The 26,598-nt window shown below is 41.9% G+C and overlaps 1 protein-coding gene across 1 annotated transcript in view; it reads right to left on the reverse strand.

Moving 5' to 3' along the window:
• The window catches only part of LOC145391905 (uncharacterized), an 88,109-nt gene extending 62,491 nt beyond the window's left edge, over window positions 1-25,618 (reverse strand). The window contains exons 1-2 of the mRNA XM_080266400.1: window positions 25,539-25,618; window positions 14,513-14,667 (exon numbers count right to left, since the gene is read on the reverse strand). Of these exons, the coding sequence (XP_080122526.1) occupies window positions 14,513-14,651 (139 nt within the window). The 5' untranslated portion in view covers window positions 14,652-14,667; window positions 25,539-25,618. The remainder of the gene's footprint in view (window positions 1-14,512; window positions 14,668-25,538) is intronic.
• Between the last annotated feature and the right edge of the window lie 980 nt (window positions 25,619-26,598).

Consider the following 26,598-nt stretch of genomic DNA (forward strand, 5'->3'; position numbering starts at 1 on the left):
TTTTCACAGTACCAGCAACTTCCTTCAAATTTTTCCGCTTCTTGTATCTGCCTCTAAAGCCTTGAATCCCCCACTATGACTGGCCTGAGAAGTGGATGTACTGGACCGGACTCAAATTCTAGACCCCTGGCTAGTGCCTCTTGCATGCTGCTAGGTTATGCCTACTTCACTTGCACTTTCAACTCTGCATTATCAAGAATAGCCAACAGGTTATATGCTGCCCCAGGGTACACCTTGCATGCCATACTCTGCCGGTCATGAGCCAGCTGCTGTAGGGATTCTCCTCGAGCCTGTACGTGGCTCCGGAATCTTGCTCTGTAAGCCAGCTCTAGCTATATATATATCATCATCATCATCATCATCATCAACCGTTTGAGTATCCCAACCGAAGTCGGGATGATACAGCCAATGTATCTCTACCAAGTGGCTTAGGCTGTCTGGAAGAGATTGTATGTAGGGTGAGAAGTGCTTGTAAGTGTACTTGTAGTGTTGTAGTGGCTTTGGATGTGTGTAGTCTGTGAACCAAGTGTAGTCGACCTGTGCAAGCCGAGTGGGTGCAAGCATACTTTACAGTAGGAGACACTGGTTCGACCACAGCACCCGTTGTGTCCACCAAAGTAGTACATGGCTGGTGAACACTCCCAAAGGTTATTACCGTGGTGGGGCGCAAACCCTAGCTTACCCGTGTATGAAAATGCACACTCTACCACTGTACCACAGAGGCTCCATATATATATATATATATATATATATATATATATATATATATATATATATATATATATATATATATATATATATATATGGGCAGTACCAAGATACAAAAGTAACGAGTTACATTACCGAGTTACAATTCGAGTACCAGTAGCAGTAGTGACTTTACTTTTTCGTCATGTACCGAAATTGGTACCAACTGTACATTTTTAAGCATATTTTGTCAGTACTCGGTACCGGTACATTTTATTTATCTATATTCACGCATCGTGTAAAAAAAAAAGTGAGGAGAAGGCCTACATGGCAGTGCTGCTGCCGACCCTGACCATGAGCCTGAAGAAATTAAGAGGTGAAGGGAAACACCGATCTGACGGTGTGCTAGCCTCTAGTGAATGCAGTGATTTGAGGTGTGGAAGGCAGGTTCGACGATCGTTTCGAGAACATTGTCTGCCTGTTTGCTGATGCCTTTCATCCCCATTTCAAGCTATCGTGGTTGGCGTGGTTACCTGAGTCTGCCTCCTAAGACATAAAGAAAATGAGGAGGAGGGTGGAGAAGATTGTTTCACCAATGGAGAGCAGGCTAGAGGACGCGGAGAGCAGCACCACTTATGATAATGACGAGCAGGATCTCAAGGAAGAGTTTTTCAAACCCCTCTGTGTAAAAGGGAGGAAGAAAAGGAAGACTGGGATAAAGCTAGTAAAGAAATATTTGGAGAAACCCCAGAAACATAAAATCAACAAGGACTGCTTTCCTTGCAAGGATTCCAGAGACTTATTTGTAACTTATAACACGCTAATACCATCCAGTGCACTGTGGAACGTCTGTTTTCACTGGGGAAGGACGTGCTCAAATCTAAATGGGCGGGACTCAGTGACTATCATTTTGAACTGCCCATTTTCCTCAAGGGTAACACTGGAAAAGAATACTGAAGTGCACAGTGTTATTATTAATAAGATTATTGTGCATGTAATGACATGATGTAGACATAAAATTGTGTTTATTATGATAAACACTAAACAAGGTGTATGAGAATGTGAATGACAGTGGCTGGTAAAAGTTTAGTGATCTGTGTATTGAAATTAAAGGACTGAACGGTCGCAAAACCTTATACTATAATCACCCCATAGTTAATGTGACTATGACAATTGTCTGACAACATTTTTCATCTCTCCTCAGGTCCGGCTTTGTTGACAGGACTGGTCTGTGGGTCCTCAGTGTGATAAAAAAAAAAAAAATCAATACTGAGCAAGTTTAATCATATTCACGTACCGAGTACCGAGCCGGTACTCAGTACTTTTTTTTTGTACCGGCACTGGTAGTGACACTGCAATTTTAGCCAAGTACCGTTACTGTTACCGACGGTACTTTCTGTGAACCGGGCGCCCACCTCTGTATATATATATATATATATATATATATATATATATATATATATATATATATATATATATATATATATATATATATATGTATATATATATATATATATATATATATATATATATACAGTAATCCCTCCAATATCCGACATAATAGAGCCAAAGGCATGTCCGGATAGTGATCCTGTCCGGATATTGGACCCCAGCCTCCTGGACTTGTACTTATGGACCCTAACTCAGAAAAACACCTATACAACTCCCTCTGGACATGCATTGCACCTATTTAAGACCCAAATCACACCAATAAGGGACATAAAAGACTGAAATAAATGCAAAAGAACCATAAAATGAGGTTTTAGAGGTGAGTTTATACAATATTAAACATTCTGGGTACTTACAAGTCCCTGGCTCCTGGACTGGTTTGAACCGTCAGTTTGCAGTCCACAGTTAATCCTCTGCACCCTAAATTCTAATTTCTTAACACTGCACAACAGTGTAAATTCCCGTGTGTTCTAGTGGCGAGGTATTGCAGTTTATTCACAAAAAACAAACACCTGTAGCTTGCACTGCTATAAGCATCTGCTCTCGATCGGAGTTTGGCTGTGACTGTTGATGATGGCGGGGTAACAGAGTTGCCAGATCGCAATGGCCACATTACCAATCTCCTCAACTTTCATTACCAAATTTAACTTTTCATTACCAAATTCGTAAAGCTAGCATTTATTCTTCACTAATTATATATACAAGTGGAAATACATGTAATCACTCTCCTTATAATTAACACCATCTTGATTATTTTCACGCTATGTAGGGTAGCAGATTAAACAGAGAGAGCAAACAATCCACCATCTCCATCCTGTGTATCCTCATACATGTGAAAAATCCATTTGGTAATGCATTATTCTGATTCATTATCAAACGAATTTTTCATTACCAAATTGGCCCACACTTGGTAATGAAAAATACCAAATGGCAACCCTGACAGGGGAGGGGGGAGGGGGAGGAAGGAAGGGGTGAAGGGACCACGGTGTAACAGCTGATCGGTGCCACGCAGCAATTTCAAATTACGGGAGGGAAAAAAGTCAGATTTTATTCGAATTTTTTGCGGTTTTTGGCCCATTTTGGGAATATTGGATCCCGGGACGATTATGTCCGGTTAGTGAGGATGTTCGGATATTGGGCGTTCAGATGTTAGAGGGATTACTGTATATATATATATATATATATATATATATATATATACCTAGGCTGCTTCCCCCAAGGAAAGGGAGGTAGCCGAGACAGGACGACACAGTCCCCATTTACTCATCCATTCAAACACATTCATTCGCATCTTAGCCCCAAAGGGAAGAACGGACAGATCCTCACTGCACCACACCGCACAAGGGTCAACTGCGCAATGCAATCAGTGACATCAACAGCAGAGCCCGACAGCAAAACTGGTTCACCCCTGCCACATCATAACAGACCCATCCCCTTACCCGCACCTGACCTGACTAGCTGATCAGACCAAATGCGGGAGAATATCCCCTCAGGGCTGCGTCATCACTTATTCATTCACAGTTTCTCTCCATTTATTTCTGTCACGCACAGCCACTCTTCCTTGCTCAACAGACATCCTTCTCGCATCCAACGCTCTCTTCACACTGTCCATGCATCCTATTCGTGGTCTTCCTCTCAGCCTTACACCTCTCACATCAGATCTAGTTATCTTTTTCACCAATTGCTCATTATCCATTCTCTCCATATGCCCAAACCATCGCAACACCCTCTGCTCAACTCTACCAGCCATCTCCCGAACAACTCCAGTTCTCCTTCGCACTTCATCATTTCGCACCTGATCCATACGCGTCACTCCACACATACTCCTCAGACACCTCATCTCCATTACATATATATATATATATATATATATATATGTGTGTGTGTGTGTGTGTGTGTGTATACTGTATACATATCTGCACTGTTTGTTTGTATGTTTGTTTGTCCTTCAATCACTCCCAAACCAAGGGCCAGAGACCCCCAGACTCATATGCGTTCTGAATCAGGGTGACACAAGGAATGTTTTAGGGGAGTCAAAATTCAGATCTGGGTCACTTGAGGTCCGGTAGGGTGTTCGTCTATTTGGCCCGGGCAACGCCGGGTACCCCTGTGGCCCAATATTTGGCATGGAGACTCACGTGGCCTCCATTTCTGCCATAAGCATTGTGAGGTTGACCTCTGAAGTGATCCAAGGTCACTGATAATTCACGCTCAAATGACTGGATCCAGCAGCCCAATATTTGGCATATTACTTGCAGTTCGGACATAGGTTATGTGAGGTTGACCTCCAAGGTAATTTGAGGTCACCAGTCAGGCTCATTTGAGGTCACCGGTAATACACGCTCGAACGACTGGACCCGGCAGTCCAGAGTGGAGACTCACATGACCTCTAGTTCAGACATAGGCTATGTGAGGTTGACCTCCGAGGTCATTTGTGGTCACCGGTCGGGGGTCATTTGAGATCACCTGTTGGGGGTCATTTGAGGTGACTGGTAATAGTAAACAAGTGCGCACAAATACTGTGCATTTGTCCGCAAAGGCTGAAATAGAAAGTTCCTGGACCACTTATAGTCCTTCTTCAAAAGTATAACAGGTATATGGTCTTTCTGGAGTACAAAGAAAGATTGAACCAGAACCAATAGAATTAGAGTGTTCGCCTTTTTGGCCCGCAACGCTGATTACCTTTGCTAGTGTATACTGTACACACACACACACACACACACACACATATATATATATATATATATACATATATATATATATATGGATAGATAGACAGACACATAGATAGATCGAGAGATAGATAGGTGGATACAGATTGACAGATATGTAGACAGATAGGTAGATAAATATTCAGACGACATCATCAAGAGCCATTACAAGATCGCGGCTGAACAAAGGCCCCTCTCAACCTTCTCCACTACTTCGCTGACTTAGCCAGTGTCTACCAGGTTTTGCCTGCAAACTTCTCTGTCTTATTTCGTCACCTTCTGTCTGGCCTTTTTCTGCTACTCTCGCTGCCTCTCGGAGTCCATCCAGTCACCATATTGCTCCATCTATTATCCCTTATTCTTGCCCATGACCTGCCTACCTCCATTCTGTTCTTTTGACTTCAGTAATGTCTTTGGCTTTAGTTGGCTTTCTCGCCCAAGGTGATATTTTCCTGTCGCCGGAAGATGTTTCCACCGTTCACCTTTTTATTGCTCTTTGAGAAAGGATTAATTGTTTTTTACTGACTTTGGCACTTTCCAGGCCTCACAGCCGTACATCATAACTGGAATTATACTTTCGTTATGTCATTTTCGTTCCATACTTACTGGCAAGCCGTTTCATGATGTCTCAATGTTCACAGAAAACTTTCCATCCAATTGTAATGTGTCTTTTTCTTTTCGTCTTTCATCAGTTTTAGCATTTGCCCCAAATAATTGTACTCATTAACTTCTGCGTGAGTTTCAGTACTTATTTTAATAACGCTTTCATCTTTAACCATAGTTTCTGACTTTCTTTGTCTATATCTCTAACATTTCTTGCAATGTATCTGCTGTTTCTGAAATAATGACAATGTAAGTTGCAAATCTTAAGTAGTCTAGGTATTCTCCATCTAAGTAAACTGCTTTGTTCTTCCATTCTAACTTTCTGAAAATGCTTTCCAGGCACGCTGTTAATAATTTTGATGAAACTGCATCTCCCTTATGCACGTCTTTCTCAGTCTTATTTTTTTGAGAGGTTATGTAATCTACTGTAGCAATTCCCTCTTTGTATTTTGTTTCCAGCAACTTTTACAATGTTATCATTTACTCCTTCTTCCAAGAAGGAATTTACAATTCATTTGTGCTACACTGAGCCGACGTTCTTCTCATACTCGACAAAACCCAAGCAAAGTGGCTTACTACATTCTGTAGTTTTCTCATTTTCCTAATTCAATGTTTGTAAATGGTCAGTAATAGAATACTCACTTTGGAATCCTGGCTCCTCACGAGGTTATTTATTTTGTTCACCCAAATTTGTTGTTATTATGTTCGTATGGACTTTAGTGAACAGTTTTTAACCCCTACACCGCGGGCATGTTTACCAATGTTTTGCGTGTGCCGCGGGGTTATTCGGGCTCCGACAGACTCTCAAAAAATATTTGCCAAAAATCAGTTATTAGTCCTAGAATATTAAAATTATATATGCTTATGGCACATACCTTCAGCTTTCTCCTGCAATGTTTGTTGAGCCTTCGTCCGTTACCGTAGGACTTGTGGAGACCTCTGAAGTTGGGTAAGGAAGTCTCCACTTTACACTTCCCGACAACCCGTAATATGATTACCACAGCCAGATATAAACACTATAAACACTACTCTATGATTTTCAAGTAGTTTGGGATCCATACTCCAAAAAAAAACCACTGTGAAAGTAATGGAAATTACGAGCGCGTCTGATCGTCGCACTTGCGGTAGTACGCTCTTGGTACTCTGTCATTTATTATTCATAAAACCTTTCACACTTTATATTTCTATTACTATATCACACTTATATATATCTGGAGTCTTTCTCCATAAGTTTCCTTCAGTCATATTAGTTTATTGTCACTGAAGTCATTCAATTTTTCATTCAGTAAAATACGTAGAGAGCCACGGATTCACTTTCACTGTTATAACATAAATTATTTGTACTCATATTCTTATATTACTAATTACTTACATTACTATTTACATTTTCTATTCTATTTTCAATATTTACCCTTCTATTTTACTTACACTATGTTATTCACTGTCACTTTCAGTAAGATAAAACTATAATACACTGTTCAATCATATGTACTGAACATCCATTGCTTTCACTTGCTATTTACACATTAGTTACACATTATTTACACATTATTTCCAAATTATTCTGCTTTCACACTTGCACTGTTAGAACTGCTTTTGGCTGTGGTAATCGAAGAAGCAGGTAACACAGAGGGGAACTGGCATTCAGCGCACTGCCAAGAGGTGCGTTTGTGCTCAGGTGTGCGGCGGGTGGTATGTGCACACACCTGACACCTGCGAATTGCAGCCTTCCTTTTCCCTGTGGCAGGCATAAGCTCAAGTCTGTGCCGATCCATATACGCCCTCTGCTCAAGTCGGTCGGGATGTGTTACTGGATGGCGCCTTGGAGTTGCTGCTGTCACCCTACCATATCTTTCTAGCAGCTGCTGGACACAAGTCCTGGCGAACAACATCAGAGAGAAGGACTTGGGTGGCTTGACCTTCGTCTTGTACAGGATGAAGGCGTTCAGCATCGTCATATCTATGAGATGCAGAAAAACTTTCCTGTACCACCTAGTATTCTTCCTGAGGCAGTCGATTTCACCAATCATCATGTCGGACTTGTCCACCAGCCGCATGTTGATAATGTAGTCCAACACAGCATCAGGTTTCATCACAGGTTCGCCTGTCCTACGGTCGACCTTCCCACTTCTGTCATCTCCCCCTTATGTACGGTGGTGAGCATGTGCATGACCCTCTTGTCATGCCACCGTATTGCTAGCATCTTCTCAGACTTGCGTAGGTGCACGCCTCCTCACTGCGAGGTTCCTGCCTCTGTGAATTTGGGGAAGTGGGCACGATTACTTTTGACAGTGCCGCAGGAGCCAATGCCATGCTCAGAAAGGTATTTGGCAAGTTTCGGTGCTGTATAGTAGTTGTCTGTATACAGCATATGATTCCCACCAAAATACTTTTCTAGGAGCACTTTCACTACACAGCCTGAGTAGCCAAGGGGGTGTGTTTTATCCAGATCGACAGTGCTGGCTGAATAAATGACGAAGTCAAGGATGTACCCCGTCTTACAGTCGCACAGTACAAAGAACTTAATTCCAAAGCGATGGCATTTGCTTGGAATGTACTGAACAAACTGAAGACGTCCTCTGAACAAAACCAAGGATTCGTCAATGACAACCTTCTGAAAGGGGTGGAAGAATGACACAAACTTATCCTTCATTCTGCTCAGAATCTCCCGGATCTTCCAGAGTGGGTCGGTTTGGGAAGGTACATCGTTGTCGGCAAAGTGCAGGTTTCCCATGATGTTCCGGAAGCGATCTCTGGCCATGTACTTATTGAAGGTGGGTGAGGGTAGTAAGGGGTCCATGGACCAGTATTCTTCCAACTCATGCTTCTTGGAGTGTGGCATGAGAAGCATGAGGGCAAAGAACACATACAGCTCCTGCACTCCCATCATGGACCACTGTTGCATCTTGGCTGCACCTGAACCACTTGCAGCACGTTGTGATTCATACCTGTTGGTCTCATCACATACGTGCTGCATGACTTCGTCATCTAGGAAGGCCAAAAGGTAGTCCACACACTCAGCATTTTCGTCAATAGTGAAGGCAGGTTGAACTCCTGAGGAACTCTCATCAAAATGGAGATGTTCAGGCACAAAATCTGACCCTTCCGTCCACGCAAAGGCGTCCAGGATTCCCTGTCGTGGCGGTGTAGGGCAGGTGGTGGTGGTGGTGGTGGTGGAGGTTGGCTGTGAGCCAGATTTATCTCGTTCAAGGTCACTCGCACTGACCCTGGGTTGCCGTACAGCACTAGCAGCCCTTACCCTACTAACTACACTACTTTTCACTGTCCTTGATTTACCTCTTCCTCTACGGCCTGCCTTCACTGTTGATGCTGGTGGTGACTCTGACGACGAAGACTCTGGAGATAACTCAGCCGACGATGATGAAGAAATGAGTGAAGTGGGGCTTGGGGAATGGGGAGGTGAATGCACTCGTGACTCATGGCGGGCTGGGTCACGTGGGGGCATTGTTCTGGGGCTAACACGCCACCTTTTCACTCCCTTTCCAAATTCCTTGCCTTGCTGCACTAAAGACTCCTTTCCCTTGGAGCTAGAGACTACTTCCGACACTGAAGCACTCGTTGTAGCACTTTCTGGCACGATAACTTCACCTGGCTCATCACACGATTCACCCGAATCGTCAAAAGCACTGTCCATCATCACCATGGACAATTCTGCAAGTTCACGTGCCACTGCAGAGTCACTAAGGCCTTTTCTGCTTCCCTCACTACTTTTTTTAGGGGTAGAGGTCACGGGGCCCTTTGCAATGGGCGCAGAAGCAGCAGGAATGGCGGGGCTTGAGTGCGACATGGTTTCACTACAGCGAAGGACAAGGAACTAAATGCCGCAGCTTATCTGAGAAGGGAAGGGTTGCCAATGACACTGAGGCTGACTGCTGCTAACTTACATGCTAATTTTTTATAGGTAGAAAATCTCGGCAATACATAAAGAAATAGGCAGTTCCAGGTGAATGTAAATGTCACTTAGGCTTTTCCCTTCCTTTCTGATATATATTTTTATCATAGACATTGATTACAAGGCATAATTCAAAGGGGAAATTACAGTGGTAATGTAGCGAATGAATGCACGTGAGGTGTTGTCAGGTGATAATTAGCCAATTCCTGGTGTATAACACTATCACTTACCTGATTTTTTTTTGGTATATAATATTTTGTATAAGTATAGGGCATAGGGCTCATTTCAATGGATGAAATCTGTGGAAAAATCTGGGGGAAATTTGCGTAGCACAGTGCGGCGTGGGAGGTGAGAGGACAGGGTAATGGAGGGCAGGTAGGGAGGGGAGTCACGAAAGGGGTAAAATCGCTAAAATGTCAACAATGGATGGGAGTACAGATGAGATTTGGAGTGCTGACTAGTGTTGGACATTGGCAGTACTGATAGATGATATAAGCCACCACTTGAGAGCCCAGGATAATTCAAAATAACACAGAATCACAAAAGTGACGCCCCGCAGTATGATTAATTATGGCCGAGCATCACGAAAGTGACGTCCCGCGGTTAAGGGGTTAAACAAGTTATAATAAGCTAATATGTCGATAATTGCAAAGATATTTTGAGTTCCTTTTCTTGTAAAGCAAATAACTTGCATTTCACCATTCGGGGGGAATTTTCTTCTTTATACACTGAGTAAATAAGCGGGCGCACCGGTTTTGTACCTCTGCTTCTGCATCCGATTTTTAAAAATCTGCTGCTATTCCATCTCCTCGGGCCTTCCCTCTTTCCATACTTTTAAGAGATGTTTACTTCGTCTGGTTTTAACTCTGGTATTTCCATTTGTGCCAACTGAAAAGTTATCTATTGGTATTATTGTCTTTGATGCATACAGTTCTTTGTAAAAGTCTTCATCTCATTTTCACCATCTTCTATTTGTATTAAATAACTTTACCATTTCTGTTGTTTAGTGATATAAATTGTTGCTTTCCTAGTGCAATTTTGCTTTGAACCTTTTTCAGAATTTTTCCGTTTTTGATGGTTTCTTTGATCTGATCTTTTTTTCTCTCTCTCTCTCTTTTGCCTCTTGTTTATTAGCTTATTTAATTCTGCAGTTTCTGTTTCATCTTTCTTTGTTTTTAGTTTCATCTCCTTTCTTCTTTTCATGAGCTTGAGGGTCATTTTTGAATACTTGTTAGCTTTGGTTGTATGAGTCTTCTCTACTACCTCCGTTGATTCCCTTAACACTCTTGTTAGTCTAGTATTCAATTCATCAATGTCACACTCATCATAGGGCCTGAAATTTAATTTTTTCTAACTGAAAGGCGTCTGTGTTATGGCTTTAATTTTATTGGACGTATCTTTTTCTTTATAATCAACTTCTTTCTTCCATTCCTGCAATTGAATTTGAAAGTGTAGCCTACCATTCTACGGTCACTTCCTATATTTACTTTACTGATAACTCTGACATTCGTGATCGTGTTTTTCTTATCCACTATGATGAGGTCAGTTTCGTTCTTTGTTTGTCCATTTGGGCTTCTCCAGGTCCATTTTCTTCCTCTTCCTTTATGGAAGAATGTATTCATTATTCTCATGTTAGACAATGCAGCAAAATTTACCACTATTTGACTTCTGTCATTCCTCTCTCCTACTCCAAATTTTCTCATATATGCATCTCCTTTTTCGATTTACTAACGTCGGTCTCGAAGTCTCCCATCAGTACAGTATAACGGGTCTTTTCTTCTTCCATAGTCTGGGATATGTCGTCATACAATATCCTTGATTCTTCATCTGTGCTTTGATGGATGGGTACATATACCTGTATTACCTTCAGGGCCATGTGGAGAGGATGGAGGGTGAGAGACTGACGAAGAGAGAGTATGTGACTGAGGTTGAGGGGGGAGAGGGAGGGGGAGGCCGAGGATGAGATGGAGGGATGAAGTGGAGAGGTATAAGAGGGGGGTGTGAGTTGGGAGCAGGGCAGTGAAATGGCGGGGGACAGGGCGACGTGGAGGCGATTTGTTTGTGGCCACCCCGTACGGGATTAAGGCGTCTGGCAATAAATATAGATGGACAAACTTTCAGGGTGTACATTTTGCTTAGTTTAATTACCATCCGTGCTATTATGTCTGTCACATCGCTGATTTTGAGAGTATTCTCAGCATGAGTTCTGTTAGAAATCCTACACTAGTAAGTCCTTCATTCTGCCTTCCTCTGTAGTAAGATAAAGTTCTTGCTGTCTTGGAGTGGAATTAAATTTTCTTTTCATTGGTTCTCGCTCTGACCTACAATATACCAACCAAGGTTTTACAATTCTGTCCTTTAGGCTTCTAGATTTTCATATTATGCGAGGCTTCTTATACTGAATGTGTGGATTTTCATGTATTTTTGTTTGGTTTATTTCCTGGTCTCTGACTTGCAGAGAGAGTGCCTACTCATTTTCGGTGGCATAGTGAGATGTAATTCTTGTAACACCTAATGCAGTATAATGGGTGGAGCCCCATATATCTATAGGGGGTTCCATGGTCCACGCCATCTAAGACGGTACCTCGTATATCTATGAGGCGTTCCCCAAAGCCAGGGATCCGCCTTGTATCAACTGTGTCCTGCCACTGGTGTATATATATATATATATATATATATATATATATATATATATATATATATATATATATATATATATATATATATATATATATATATATATAAAACACTGAACATGTGTATGTCGAATGCATGGCTGTGGATATGTTCTCAGTAATCAGTCTGTAATAATACTTTAAGCAGTGTTATTTCTAGATATGTTTGGCATTAAAGATAAACAGTCTGTTCTAAAGTACCGTGACTGGTAAATAGAAACATATTAATTAAATAATTTCCATGATGATGATGAAGTATGAGTAGAAGGATATGTGAGTCAGTGATTCAGTATCAGTGCTGAAATGAGATAGGGTGTGTGGTATCCCTATAATTGTTCAACTTATACGTGGCTGGGGTTATGACTTTCATGAAAACTAGTGCTATAGAGAGAGGGAAAGAAGTAGATGACTACAAGTGGCGGATAGAGTGTTCCAGGTCTGATGTTCACAGAAGAAAATGTGTTGCTTGCTACACATGTGGAGAGAGTGTTCCAGATCTGATGTTCACAAAAAAGAATGTGTTACTTGCTAAGAGCAGGGTCATTGCAGTTTGACTCAGAGATTTTTTTTTTATTGTTTGTATGCGGTGTAGTTTGAAAGTAAATGTAGGTAAAAGTAGAGTGATGGGTACTGTTGAGAGAAAAGGTATTTCTCAGCGTCATGTGCTAGTGATTGGGTAGAAATCTGAACAGGTTGAAGGATTTAAGTATCTGTACTTCGCTACAGCGCAAAACGAAAGATAAAGGTGTAAGAAATATATGGAGAGTAGCTCAATGTACAAAGGCGGCCGATGTTATGGAGGCCTTGATAAGCAACAGAGCACTGAATATGGAGACTGCATGATTACTGCATGAAGCTGTGGCAGTGCCCACATTAACACATGACTGTGTGGCTTTGGTATGGCGCGAGTATAAGAAAACCAAGAATGAGAGCAGTGCAACTGGTTCTGTAAAGAAATATGTGTGAGTTACTAGAACTGATAGGGAAGAAACAAATTTTCATGGAAGATGTGGAGTAATGAAGACTGTTGATGTGGACGTTAACTGGGCGGTGAAAATGTTATAGGCCTATATGTGTGACTTTGGTGGAAGAAGGAATCGTGGTGTGCCTATGAAATGCATAACTATGGTAAACGAGTGTGTTAGGAAACTAGCTATAGAAGTGAAGGAAGCCAGAGAGTGGAAAAAGGGTTTGAACAGGGTGAATGACGTCGATCTGCAGGTGCACATGACACTGAGTTCCAACTTCTTTTTCTTTTAACCACTTCAGTCTGGTGACATCTTTTTACACCTTGCTCGTGCTCCCTGCAGTCAATTTTTATTAACTTTATGTCAGATTCCTTATACAGAAGGGGTAAATGAAGGCTGTATCAGATCTCTACAGCTAAAAAGTCTGTCCTAAACTAAATATAATAACCCTGTGAAGCAAGAACACAAAGTAATAGCATGTCATCAGGTTGAAACATTTATCTTGGTAGTCGTCGGAAGGACTCTGTCCCACAGACGTATGTGATGATGCGCAAGAGCAAAGAGAAGGAATTTTTTTTTTATTGCGAAAAGAATTAGAACAAAGATTAGGATGATGTGTCTATGCTTATGTGGATCATTTCAGTGGGCACGCTGCATCATTGTTCTGCTTTTTTTTTTTTTTTTTTTTATTCTTGAGTTTCTCTGTACTCTGTATCCTACCTCACTATATCTATACTTTGCATACGTTAACTGATCGTAAACTGGCATTACTTAATCCTGAATGCTAAGCCAAGGCAAGAGATTAACACCAGAATATGTGATGCTAGTCACGAAAAAGTGCTAAAAAAAAAAAAAAAAAAAGCAGCAAGGTCATAGCATTGTCTTGTTCTGCCATTTGGTTTCAAGAAATAGACACAGACACACACAAAGAACGAAGATCTCAGCCTAGCTAAAGTGAGTGAACTATAATAGATGGGAATTAGGTTTAGGATAATAATGATGATGATGATGATGAAGATGATAATTACACTGATGATGATGATAATTATGATTATGATGATAATGATGAACGGTGGCAGAAAAATATTACTTTATTTGTCCTTGTCGTCGCAACCATGTCGATTTTTTTTAAATATATTTCCCCAGTATTGTACAGTTGGGGACAAAAGTTCACCTACAGTTTCACTCCATCAGCTTCACACGCAAGGCATGTCTTTCACTTTCCTCTGACGTATTATATGAAAGGGAATCATCTATGGCTAGAGGAACATGCTAAACCACTCTCGCTTAATGTCAGCCACGAGAGCAGAGCCCAGTGTACAAGAGGAAAAATGAGTTAGGCGAATTTTTGCCCACGACTACAAGTGTAGTAGAGAAGAGTTATGATAAGTGGAGCTGTGACACGTAGGAGGATTCTGGAGCCTCAGGAAACAGGCTGTTGAATATGTTGTCCAGGACAAGACATATCAGGGACAAAAAGGCAATATGAAGTTGAGTGATACTTACCAAATGTAAGCTTTAAAACTGAGCCAGTCAGAGACAAGATGGCCGTAATTATGTAATCGTCACTACAGTGGCTGTCTCCCACAACCAGGGCCATGAGGGTGATCACCACTACAGCCACCCCTGCCAAAACCCGCATCATGGACTCCGAGTGGCACCTGCACAGGGTACATGATCATCATCATCATCATCATCATCATGATTATTATTATCTTCAATGTTATTACAATTTGTAATAGTAGATGACCAAATAGGGGATATCATTACCTATGCCATTAATGTATTCATTGGAACCCATCCAAATTCTCCTTAGTGGCGGTTTTTAAAGAATGCTGCTTGATTATTCATATATATATATATATACAGAGAGAGTGTATATATATATTAGGGTGTTTCACTCCCTGGGGTAAAAAAATTAAATGTGTTGAAAGTTGTCAGCACGGGTGTCCCCTTGTTTCTTATGACCCATAAATAAAATATGCAAATATTTGGTTTGATTCGTCAATATTTACTGGTCGCACAGTTTGACATAGTACCACATTTCAAGTGAAACTTCGAAAAAATCAAATGGAGAAGAAGACAAAAAATTTGCAATGAACGTTTATTGAACTGAAAATTATCAAACAAACTTATGAAAAAAATGCAAAACAAAGAAATGGAGAACAATTCTGCAAGTAGAGAAGGGCAATCAAATCGTTGGTGGATGGGGCTCAAGGAGCAGGAGGGAACTTAGCGGTCACTCCAGCCTTTGTTCTCTTGACGGTCTTGCGGTCATAATGAACAACTTTGAGGAGGAACTGCTTCTGTTGCTCGTCTTTGGTTCGGGCTTGGAGTCTTTGTATCAATGCCACTCCTCTCTCTGCTGCATCATTGGCGACCTGCAGGCTTCGGACGGTGGCTCGAGTTTGTGGATCTTGCAAAACATGTTCCACGTTCTTGGTAGTGACCATCCTCCCAGCAAAGACGCCAATGGTCTCCAGTGTTCGCTTTGTCACCAATTCAGAAAGACAGTTAGGGAGAGTGAAGTTCTTCTTTTGAAGTCTCTTGAGTGCTTTCGAGGTTGCTGGACGGCTTAGGTTCTTGACCATGGCCGCCTGGTCATTGCGAGACACTCGTTCGTCAAAGAATGCTAGGGCCACTCCTTGCTCTGAGAGGTACCAGAGGTGCCTTCGGAGGGCCTTCTCTGCCACTGACCCAAGTTCTCTATCCACAAACACCTGGAGAATCGCCAAGAACTCCAGGTCATTCTTCGGTGCAAAGTTTGGGACAGCTGCCTCATGCCAGAATCTGACGTAAATGAGACTGATGAAACAGGCCAGTCGTCGTACTCCGCATTTTTCCGACCTCGTCAGCTTCAGTTGTTTCGAAAACAGGGCAATCTTGAGGATGTAAATAGCCTTTGCCATCCATCTTGCTTGATGGTAGGCTCCAGGGGCCCTAAATCGAGGCAGATCCCCGCTCCATCCTCCCAGGTAGACAAGAGAGAGTTGAAGGAGTTCGAGATAGTCCTCCCTTGGGTGTGCTCCGTCATGGATGACTCTCCTGAGGAAATTTATCATCTTCAGCCTCTGTGATTCGCTCGACTCATCCAGGGGTTGTTCTTCGCTGAGGGTACCGACGGATGTCTTGTCCAAGAAGTCCCATTTTTCTCGGAATCGCTTGAAGAGGGGAATCTCGGGACCTGGAGGAGGGCCGAAGAGGAGTTCATAGGTGTTCTTCAGTACCACCTCGTGAATGTGATGTCGGCATGCCAGCCAAAGAAGAGGTCTTCCAAGGGACTGTTCAATTATGGTGCAGGCTCCGCTAATCATGCCACTGTTGGACGCAGTCGTATCAAATGAGAGACCGATGATCTTGTCAGCAATCTGATACGTTTCCAGCAGCGAAAGGACAGTAGCTGCTATTTCTCTCCCGCTACCATCAATGGCGATAGGTACTCCAAGAAGCTCCTCGAAGTTGGTCCCAGTAAGCACAACAGCAATCCTCTCCTCTGAGATCCGAGATGTGGCAGCACTTTGAATCAGTTTGCCATCCCAGTGGAGAACAAGGGAAGGCGGATCACAGAAGGCTTCTTCTTCAATGCGCTTTGCTTCAGTTTCTCTGTTCTTTCTCCTCATGCGATGCACCGTGGAGGCAGAGCAGGAGATCTCCGAGACATCATGCCCCAGGCTTGAGGCTGCAGCAACGAAGGACACAGCAGCTTGGCGACATGAAAGGTTTTCATGGTCCCAAGTCGTGGTCAGGCCTGGGGTCATTGGGTTCTTCGACGGCCTTCTCCGTGGGATTTTTGCGGGAGAAGGGCAGCCTTGGAAGTCCTCATCCGACACAGATGATTCAGAAAAAACAGAGGATGAATCGGAAGTTTCTTCCAGGGCAACCTTCTTGAACAACTTCTCCACTTCCGCCTCTTGCTTCCTCTTCCTCATCTGCCCCTTCTTCATTACGTCAGCCTTCTTGGCAACAGCGGACGCATGGAGTTTATTGACACTACCCATTGAACAGGACTGTCTGTCCTCCCTCTGCAGTTCCAGAAAGGCCAAATCTTCTTCTGGGACATTGGTCTCCGCGATCTTACCACTTGCGATATCGAAGACATCTTGTAGGTCGCCCTTCCAAATCTCCCTCTTTGTCACGGCGGCAGGTGTCTCCCGCTTGGCTTCCTTCTTGAGGCTCACGTACTCGTTGTGAAGGTGCCTGATGTTACGACGGATCACGTTCTCCGCCTTGACAGGGAGATTTGCTTTCTCCCACACTTCCTGCAGCTTGAGAGAGGTGCTCTTGGCCGCCTCTGGGAGGGTCTCCCTCTGCACCTGATGGTAGTGGAGGAAGACCAGGAGGACATCTTCCCGCGAGGGCAGGCGAGTTCCCAAGAAACCTGGATTTGGTGACTTCTCCAGGAGCCAGAGAAGGTTCTTGCTTCGTGTGGAAGACATCATCGGAAAAAAAAAAAATAACGTCAACACTCAACATGTTATTCAGAAGGGAAAGTTACTACCCTAACCATGAAACTCCTTTCACTATCAAAAGTGTGCGACCTGTTAACATGGTCCGATTTCGCTAAGATTTTGCATGAAGCACTTTTTATAGGAAAGGTTCAAAGGCAAACCCGTGCTGATAAAATTATTGCACTTCACAAAATATGAAACACCCTAATATATATATATATATATATATATATATATATATATATATATATATATATATATATATTGTTACATAGCCTATGATTTCATCATCCCTTGTATAATTCTAACTTATCATACAGTTTTGTTCATGATTGCATCATCCTTTGTATGATCCTAATGTACAGTATGCTGCATGTTTGTTCACGATTCGCCACGTGGCTTCCATAGTGACCAGGCTTGTGTGTTCTACCTCACTCCCCCCTTCTCCCCCTTATAGTAGAGTAAGTCGTTCTTTCTGTTGTTCAGAGCAGGATTGTCAACTCTTTTTCCTCTATGCCTTCATTTGCGCATCCTTCTTACAAGTTGAATCAAGCTCTGCCGGCCCCCTTTATAATGAGCTCAGTCTCTGCATTAGTTGCCACTTAGATCTATTCCTCATTCTGTTCACATCTCTGTCCTCCCCTGTACAGTATATTATTATTTTTGTGAGTGCTCAGGAAGTCTCCAGCCATCTAGCTGCTGTATAATTTGAGTATAAGTGTTATTACCATTTTTCTTGTACTGTATAGCGTAAGGCGTTATTTCGTAAGCCTGATAAAGTTTTTAGGATTCATATTGGTTCCATACTGTCAGCCAGTATTAGTAATATTTTGTATCTGTAATATTATTATATCTTGCTTTAACTGAGCATTATCCGGTTTTCTCATTTTATCAGGGCTGACTTAGATAAATTTGCTCTTGCTAAATTCGTGTTAATAGAGGCTATTGCAGTTAACCATATATGTAACCTGTTTTGCCATTACATTATCCTTATGAGTCCTGAATGTTTAGTTGTTAGTTTGAGCATTAAACTTTAACTTGTAATTTTACCTAAGTCTTTTGTTTTGAACCTGGAACTTTGCAGGACAGTAGTGATTTTAGTATTCTCACTTGAAGTGTTCATTATCTCTCTCTGTTCTGTAACATTAATTTGGTGACCTCTTATCAGGATATTCAGGATATTATCATAAGGATATTGCTTGATATTTTGTGACTGATTTATTCAGGATGTCTACTATTACTACTCTTGATGAAGCCAAAGATTTTTTGTCAAATGTGCATACAGTGTGTGATATAGAAAACAGAATAAAGAATGAACTTAAGCTTGTTGCTCAACAATTGGGAATTGCTGTTCACTCTCATCATTCTAAAGATCAAATTGTTGGCATGATTAATAAAAGCTTGTTTAATGTAGCTCCTCCAGATGAGCAAACGCAGATTGAAATAGCTAAGTTTCAGCTAGCCACGCAGGAGACTCGTGCTAAGGAGGCTGAATTTCAGGCTCGTGCTAAGGAGGCTAAGTTTCAGGCACGTGCTAAGGAGGCTGAGTCTCAGGCTCGTATTCAGGAGGCACAGGCACAGGCTCAGGCACAAATTGAACTTGCCAGGATTCAGGCAGACCATGAATATCGCATGAAACAAGGTGGAACTGGATCATCTAGCTCTGATGATTTTGATGTGGTTAAAAATGTTAAACTTGTCCCTCCTTTTAATGAATCTGATTTAAGAAAGTATTTTCAGTTGTTTGAGAGGGTAGCTACAGGTTTTAATTGGCCCAAAAATTATTGGCCAGTACTCCTTCAGAGTGTTCTCACCGGTAAAGCTCAAGTAACTTATGCATCTTTGCCTCAGGATCAATCTGATAATTATGATGTAGTTAAGAGCTTGATTCTTAAGGCCTATGAGCTTGTTCCAGAAACCTATAGAGTAAAATTTAGGACAACTTATAAGCAAGATAAACAATCCCTAGGTGAGTATGCAAAAATCAAAGAAGATCTGTTAGAGCAGTGGTTAAATTCTAAGAATGTAAATTCTGATTTTGATAAATTTAAGCAGATGATTTTGCTGGAGGACTTCAAAAGGTGTATTAATAAAGATGTAAGCCTATATCTTGATAAGAAAAGAATAGATAATTTGTCTGATGCTGCAGTTTTAGCTGATGAATATGTTTTCACTCACAAGAGATATTCTAAAGAAAAAAGGAAAGCTGAGAGTAAGTACGTTGCCTCTACTCAGAGTACAGGTAACAGGAAAGAGAATAAAGATGATGTTTCTCAGGAAGTAAATACCAGCTCCACCTCTAGATTTCAGAAAAGTAAATGTACTTATTGTAGTAAGCTTGGTCATACTACGGATCAATGTTTCAGGAGACAGCATGATGTGAACAAAAAGGAGTCTTTAAATATTCAGTCAATTGGTCTAGTGTCCACCCTTGAGAGTTCCCAGAATTCTTTAACCGAGTTAACTGAACCTGCTTTGAGGGGTAAATTAAATTCTCATGATGAAGCTCCTCTTTTGAGCAGTAACGTGGGTGACACTCTCAAGAGTTCATGTGCTAATTTCCTGTCTGATGGTTTTGTCAGTCCTCTGGACAGTAATGACAGGAAATCAGTTAAATATATCGTGATACAGGTGCTTGCCAATCCCTTATGCTGACCAGTGTTCTAGGCTCTAATGTTAATTCCTCTGATGAAACTGTAATCTTACAAGGTGTAGGGAATAAATACTTCTCTGTCCCTCTCTGCAAAGTGAATTTAGAGTCTGGTTTTGTTAATGGTTCCGTTAAGGTTGGGTTGGTTGAGACACTCCCAATGTCAGGTGTAACTTTCTTACTTGGAAATGATATTGGTGGAAGTCAAGTGTGTCCAGCTGCTCAGTTGTCTAGTGAACCAGTGACTGTGACCCAGGACTGTGATGTCCCTGATGTGTTCTCTGCATGTGCTGTCACTAGGGCTAAGTCTAAAGTTACTGGTTACTTAGAGGATAATGATGATGATGATGTTATCCTAGCTGACACTTTTCTTGCTAATTTGGACCACTCACCAGATGAGGCAGTACCCCGTAGTGTTGATAATTTGTCTCGTCAAGAGTTGGTTGAGTTGCAGGTTGCTGAACCTGAGTTGAAAGTCTAGCTAACTCTGCTTGCAGTGAGGAAGAGTCAGCTGGTGCTTCTACTTGTTATTATATAAAGTCAGGAGTACTTATGAGGAAGTGGAGACCCGCAACAGATTCAGCAGACTGTGAATGGGAGGTTGTACATCAAGTTGTCGTCCCTCGTGTTTGTAGGCAGGATATCATTAGAGTGGCTCATGATTCCAGTTTGGCAGGACACCTTGGAGTGAGGAAGACTGTGGCACGCATTTTGAAACACTTCTACTGGCCAGGTATCTTCAAAGATGTTTCCGGTATTGTAAGTCTTGTCACACCTGTCAAGTTGTGGGGAAATGTAATCAGACCGAAAAGGTCGCACCTCTAGTTAACATTCCTCCTTTTGAGGCGCCATTCACCCGTGTGTTGGTGGATAATATGGGCCCTCTTCCTAAGACTTCTTCAGGATTTTCTTATGTGTTGACCCTGATTGATATGGCTACTCATTATCCTGAAGTCATTCCACTTAGAAATATCTCACCAAAGAACGTGGTTAAGGAAATGCTAGGGTTCTTCACCAAGTTTGGTCTGCCCAAGGAGGTACAGTCAGACCGGGGAAGTAATTTCATGTCAAATATTTTCAAGCAGTCTCTGAAAGAGTTGGGCATCACCCAGATCTCGTCTTCAGCTTACCATCCCCAGACCCAAGGAGCATTGGAGAGATATCATCAAACACTCAAACTGATGCTCAGGAAATACTGTTTGGAACATCAGAAAAATTGGGATAAAGGTCTTCCATTCGTTGTATTTGCCGCAAGAGAATCTCCAAATGAATCACTTGGCTTCTCACCCTTTGAACTACTGTTTGGCCATGAAGTAAGAGGACCCCTTAAGCTACTCAAGGAATGCTGGCTGTCGGAGGAAGATGACGTCAACCTGCTGGAGTATGTGATGAAGTTCAAAGAACGGCTGTCCACTGCTTTACAGCTGGCGAGAGAGAATTTAGGAACTGCTCAGGAGAAGATGAAGACTTGGTATGATAAGAAATCCAGGTAACGCCACTTTCAGCCAAGAGATCAGGTTTTGATTCTGCTACCAATGCATGGGCAAGCTCTTCAAGCCAAGTTTAGTGGTCCTTATTTCGTGGAGAAGAAACTCAGTGATGTCAACTATGTCATCGCCACACCAGATCGTAGAAAGAACAAGCAACTTTGTCACATCAACATGCTAAAGTTACATCACAGGCGAGACGAAAATAACCCAGTCTGCACTGTAGCTGTTCCACCCGAGTCTGCAAGTGAAGCTCTCCCATGCAGTATGAGCCTGAGTGATAGTTTGGGGAAGAATCCTGATATCATGAATGATCTCCAGACTAAGCTTTCTCATCTAGCTCCCGAGGAAAGGCAGGAGTTTTCGGCATTACTGCAGGAATACCTGCAAGTGTTCTGTGACACTCCAGGAAGAACCATTGTGTTGATGCATGATGTCGATGTTGGAGACTTAAAGCCAATTAAACTGCCTCCTTACCGTGTGAACCCAGTGAAAGTTCCTCTCATCCAGAAGGAGCTTGGCTACCTGTTGGACCACAAGATGATTGAGCCCTGTCAGAGCGAGTGGAGTTCTCCTGTCATTCTAGTCCCTAAGCCAGGTGGGTCACAGCGGCTTTGCATCGACTACAGACGTGTTAATCAGATAACCAAAACAGACACTTACCCTCTCCCTCGCGTGGAAGATTGCATAGACAAGATCGGAAAGGCTAGGTACTTAAGTAAGTTTGATTTGTTAAAGGGATACTGGCAAGTACCTATGACTGAACGTGCTAGGGAGATCTCATGTTTTGTAACACTAGGAAAGACTTTTGCATGTTCTGTAATGCCATATGGTATGAAGAGTGCACCAGTCACTTTTCAGAAGCTCATGAATGTTGTAACAGAGGGTTTGGCAGGGTGTGTTGTTTATATTGATGATGTATTAATCTTCAGTGACAACTGGAAAGATCACCTATACCATGTCAGTAAATTTCTTGAGCGTTTGGTTCAGGCTAATCTTGTAGCTAATTTATCAAAGTGTGAGTTTGGTCAAGCTAAAGTTCAGTACCTTGGGTACGTAATTGGTGATGGACACGTTGCACCACCAGGAGCTAAGGTTCAGGTTATAAGTGATCTTCCCAGACCTAAAAGTAGGAAAGAGCTACAAAGAATTTTGGGAATCGTAAGTTATTACAGGAGATTTGTTCTTAACTTTTTAATTCTTGTATCACCACTTACAGACCTACTGAAAAAGGGAGTTAAATTTGTCTGAACCGATAACTGTGACTCCTCTTTCAGTAAACTTAAAGCTATCCTATTAAGTCAGCCAGTGCTCGCTACTCCAAATTTTGCTAAGCCTTTTAAGATGGCTGTTGACGTAAGTGATATAGGAGCTGGGGCTGTTTTGCTGCAAGAGGATGATCAGGGTATTGAACACCCTGTATCATATTTCAGTAAGAAGTTCACTCCACCTCAATAGAACTACTCAACTATTGAGAAAGAGCTTTTGGCCTTGATTTTGGGTTTATAGCATTTTTCATTTTATTTCTGTTCTGGTTTTGACCCCATAGTCATTTATACCGATCATAACCCACTGAAATTCCTTAGTAAGTTTAAAGATAAAAATCAGAAATTGACAAGAAGGGGTCTACTTCTTCAGGAGTATTCATTAGACATACAACATGTCAAGGGGAAAGAAAATGTTATTGCAGATTGCTTATCTAGACTTTAGACAGATTGTTTTAGAGTAATAAGAAATTTCCTTTGTAAATTTCGTTTTTCTTTGTGGGGAGGTGTTACATAGCCTATGATTTCATCATTCCTTGTATAATTCTAACTTATGATACAGTTTTGTTCATGATTGCATCATCCTTTGTATGATCCTAATGTACAGTATGCTGCATGTTTGTTCACGATTCGCCACGTGGCTTCCATAGTGACCAGGCTTGCGTGTTCTACCTCACTCCCCCCTTCTCCCCCTTATGGTAGAGTAAGTCGTTCTTTCTGTTGTTCAGAGCAGGATTGTCAACTCTTTGTCCTCTGTGCCTTCATTTGCGCGTCCTTCTTACAAGTTGAATCAATCTCTGCCGGCCCCCTATATAATGAGCTCAGTCTCTGCATTATTTGCCACTTAGATCTACTCCTCATTCTGTTCACATCTCTGTCCTCCCCTGTACAGTATATTATTATTTTTGTGAGTGCTCAGGAAGTCTCCAGCCATCTAGCTGCTGTATAATTTGAGTATAAGTGTTATTACCATATTTCTTGTCCTGTATAGCTTAAGGCGTTAATTCGTAAGGCCTGGTAGAGTTTTTATGATTCATATTGGTTCCATACTGTCAGCCATTATTAGTAATATTTTGTATCTGTATTAATATTATATCATGCTTTAACTGAGCATTATCCGGTTTTCTCATTTTATCAGGGCTAACTTAGATAAATTTGCTCTTGATAAATTCGTATTAATAGAGGCTATTGCAGTTAACCATATATGTAACCTATTTTGCCATTATATTATCCTTATGAGTCCTGAATATTTAGTTGTTAGTTTGAGCATTAAACTTTAACTTGTAATTTTACCTAAGTCTTTTGTTTTGAACCTGGAACTTTGCGGGACAGTAGTGATTTTAGTATTCTCACTTGAAGTGTTCATTATCTCTGTTCCGTAACAATATATATATATATATATATATATATATATATATATATATATATATATATATATATATATATATATATATATATCATCATCATCCGGACCTCCTTTCCCACCCTAGAGCAGGGTGAGGAGTAGCAATGTCCAGACAGCTCAAATTTGCCCAATCCAATGGGCCACGCTTCCATATAATCATCATTCAAACCCCCGGAATCCTGGCTCTATCGGATAAGCCAAACACATTCACCACGTTCTGTAGCTTCACATAAACGTATCCGATAGAGTCATATATAGATATATATATATATATATATATATATATATATATATATATATATATATATATATATATATATATATGTACGTACAGTATATATAGCAGTAAAAAAATTTTCTTGATGTGGTACAAATGAGGGCATTTAAATCCGAAAACACTGAAATATCGCCTTACACCCCGAGGATGCCTAGAGTATATTGATAGCTATCTACCTGCCAAGTTTCATGCCCTCACAACAAACTCTCTCACCTGTGGGCCTCGTTTGAAGATATTTGACATACTGCTCTTGGCGCGTGTCACGTGTCACGTGCTCCACCGGGGTGTGATGAACCCATTAAAAACAAATCTTAAAGAATGAGACTATCGTATGGTGCAAACCACGCCGTGACAGGCCCTGTGGTTGCTGAGATATATGCTTCTCAAAAGTGTTACGGTCGGGTCGGGTTGGGCCGCTCGTATGTGAGAAAAGGCCACTATTTGACGAGAGACTCGCGAGGGCTTCGCCCTCGCGAGTCATAAATAAGTAATAAATAAATAAATGAATCAATAAGAAAATAACTATATATACAACTATAGATAGATAGATAGATAGATATAGATATAGATATGTGTGTGTGTGTGTGTGTGTGTGTGTGTGTGTGTGTGTGTGTGTGTGTGTGTGTGTGTGTGTGTGTGTGTGTGTGTGTGTGTGTGTGTGTGTGTGTGTGTGTGTGTGTGTGTGTGTGCTTTAAGTAGTGCTGCCTTCCGGTATTTAACAGTTCAACTTATATGCACTGCACTATGTTATCAGTTGTCTAGAAGATATTGTATTCCTTTCAAAGCTAACACTGCATCATAATTATAAACTCTGAAGGAACTGGTGCTGGTTGTGACTGTAATATACCTTCAGTAAAATGAAAGTTAGGAGTTAGACATGAGGAAAGAAGAACTGACAACGAGGAATGAGTCTTCCACAGCGGATGATCAATTTCTGTGGACGGAAAACAATATAGGTAACACAGGGAAATGTGACGTACACAACAGGTGGAGGCATCACCTGGTTGAGAGCTGAGGACTTGAAGAGAGAAGTGCAGTGGAGGTGAGTACTTGGCTTGAGGGAACCAGACTGTGGATGATCCAGTGACTGACTGAGTTGGCCACTGCTGCTTACATGCCACACCAACCACTTCCCTCCAACCTCACACCACCTTCACTCCCCTCCTCGCCTTCCTCTCTTCACCCGCAACCCCCCATCCCTTCTCTCCATTGTACTGGCATCTACCCTCACCCTCCCTTCCTCCAGTTATGTTTCTCTTCCTTCCTTCCACACAACGTGGCAGCGTCTCTCCCCTCCCCATCTTCCTCTAATTTTGCCACATCTCACGTCCATCTTGTGTTACAGCTTCTCTCTTTTCCCCATCCATTTCCAGTTTTGCCTAACCTTCTCCCCACAGCAGCATCTCCCTATCTTCACCTTCCTACACGTCCGCCTAACTTCCTTCCCACAGCAGCATCACCCCCTTACCACCTTCCCACAGTTTTACCTCACCTCCTCCCTTCCACCCAACCCCCCACCTTTCCCGTCTACGTTTTCTTTTGCCTTACTCCCTTCTCTTCCATCCACCTGCGTCTCTCCATTCCTTCCTTCATACGTTGCGTCCCTCCCGTCCTTCCTTTTCCTCCTCCGCTGCTGAATCCCCCCCTCCACTCTATCGTTCTTTCTCTCTCTGTCTCTCTCTTTTTCTCTCTCTCTCTCTCTCTCTCTCTCTCTCTCTCTCTCTCTATATATATATATATATATATATATATATATATATATATATATATATATATATATATATATATGTGTGTGTGTGTGTGTGTGTGTGTGTGTGTGTGTGTGTGTGTGTGTGTGTGTGTGTGTGTGTGTGTGTGTGTGTGTGTGTGTGTGTGTGTGTGTGTGTGTGTGTGTGTGTGTGTGTGTGTGTGTTAGGTGGGGGCACCCATCATCCACCAACTCAGTGTAGTGATACTTTGTTTTTAGGTTATCTCTACACTGAGTGGCAAGCCAAATGATTTCCAGTAAACCGGGAAAACATTTACAACGCTGGGTGGTAACCTTATAACCAACCAACACG

This window comes from Coenobita brevimanus, chromosome 20, assembly GCF_032717465.1.
Source record: "Coenobita brevimanus isolate Jiangsu-jjx chromosome 20, ASM3271746v2, whole genome shotgun sequence".
NCBI lineage: Eukaryota > Metazoa > Arthropoda > Malacostraca > Decapoda > Coenobitidae > Coenobita > Coenobita brevimanus.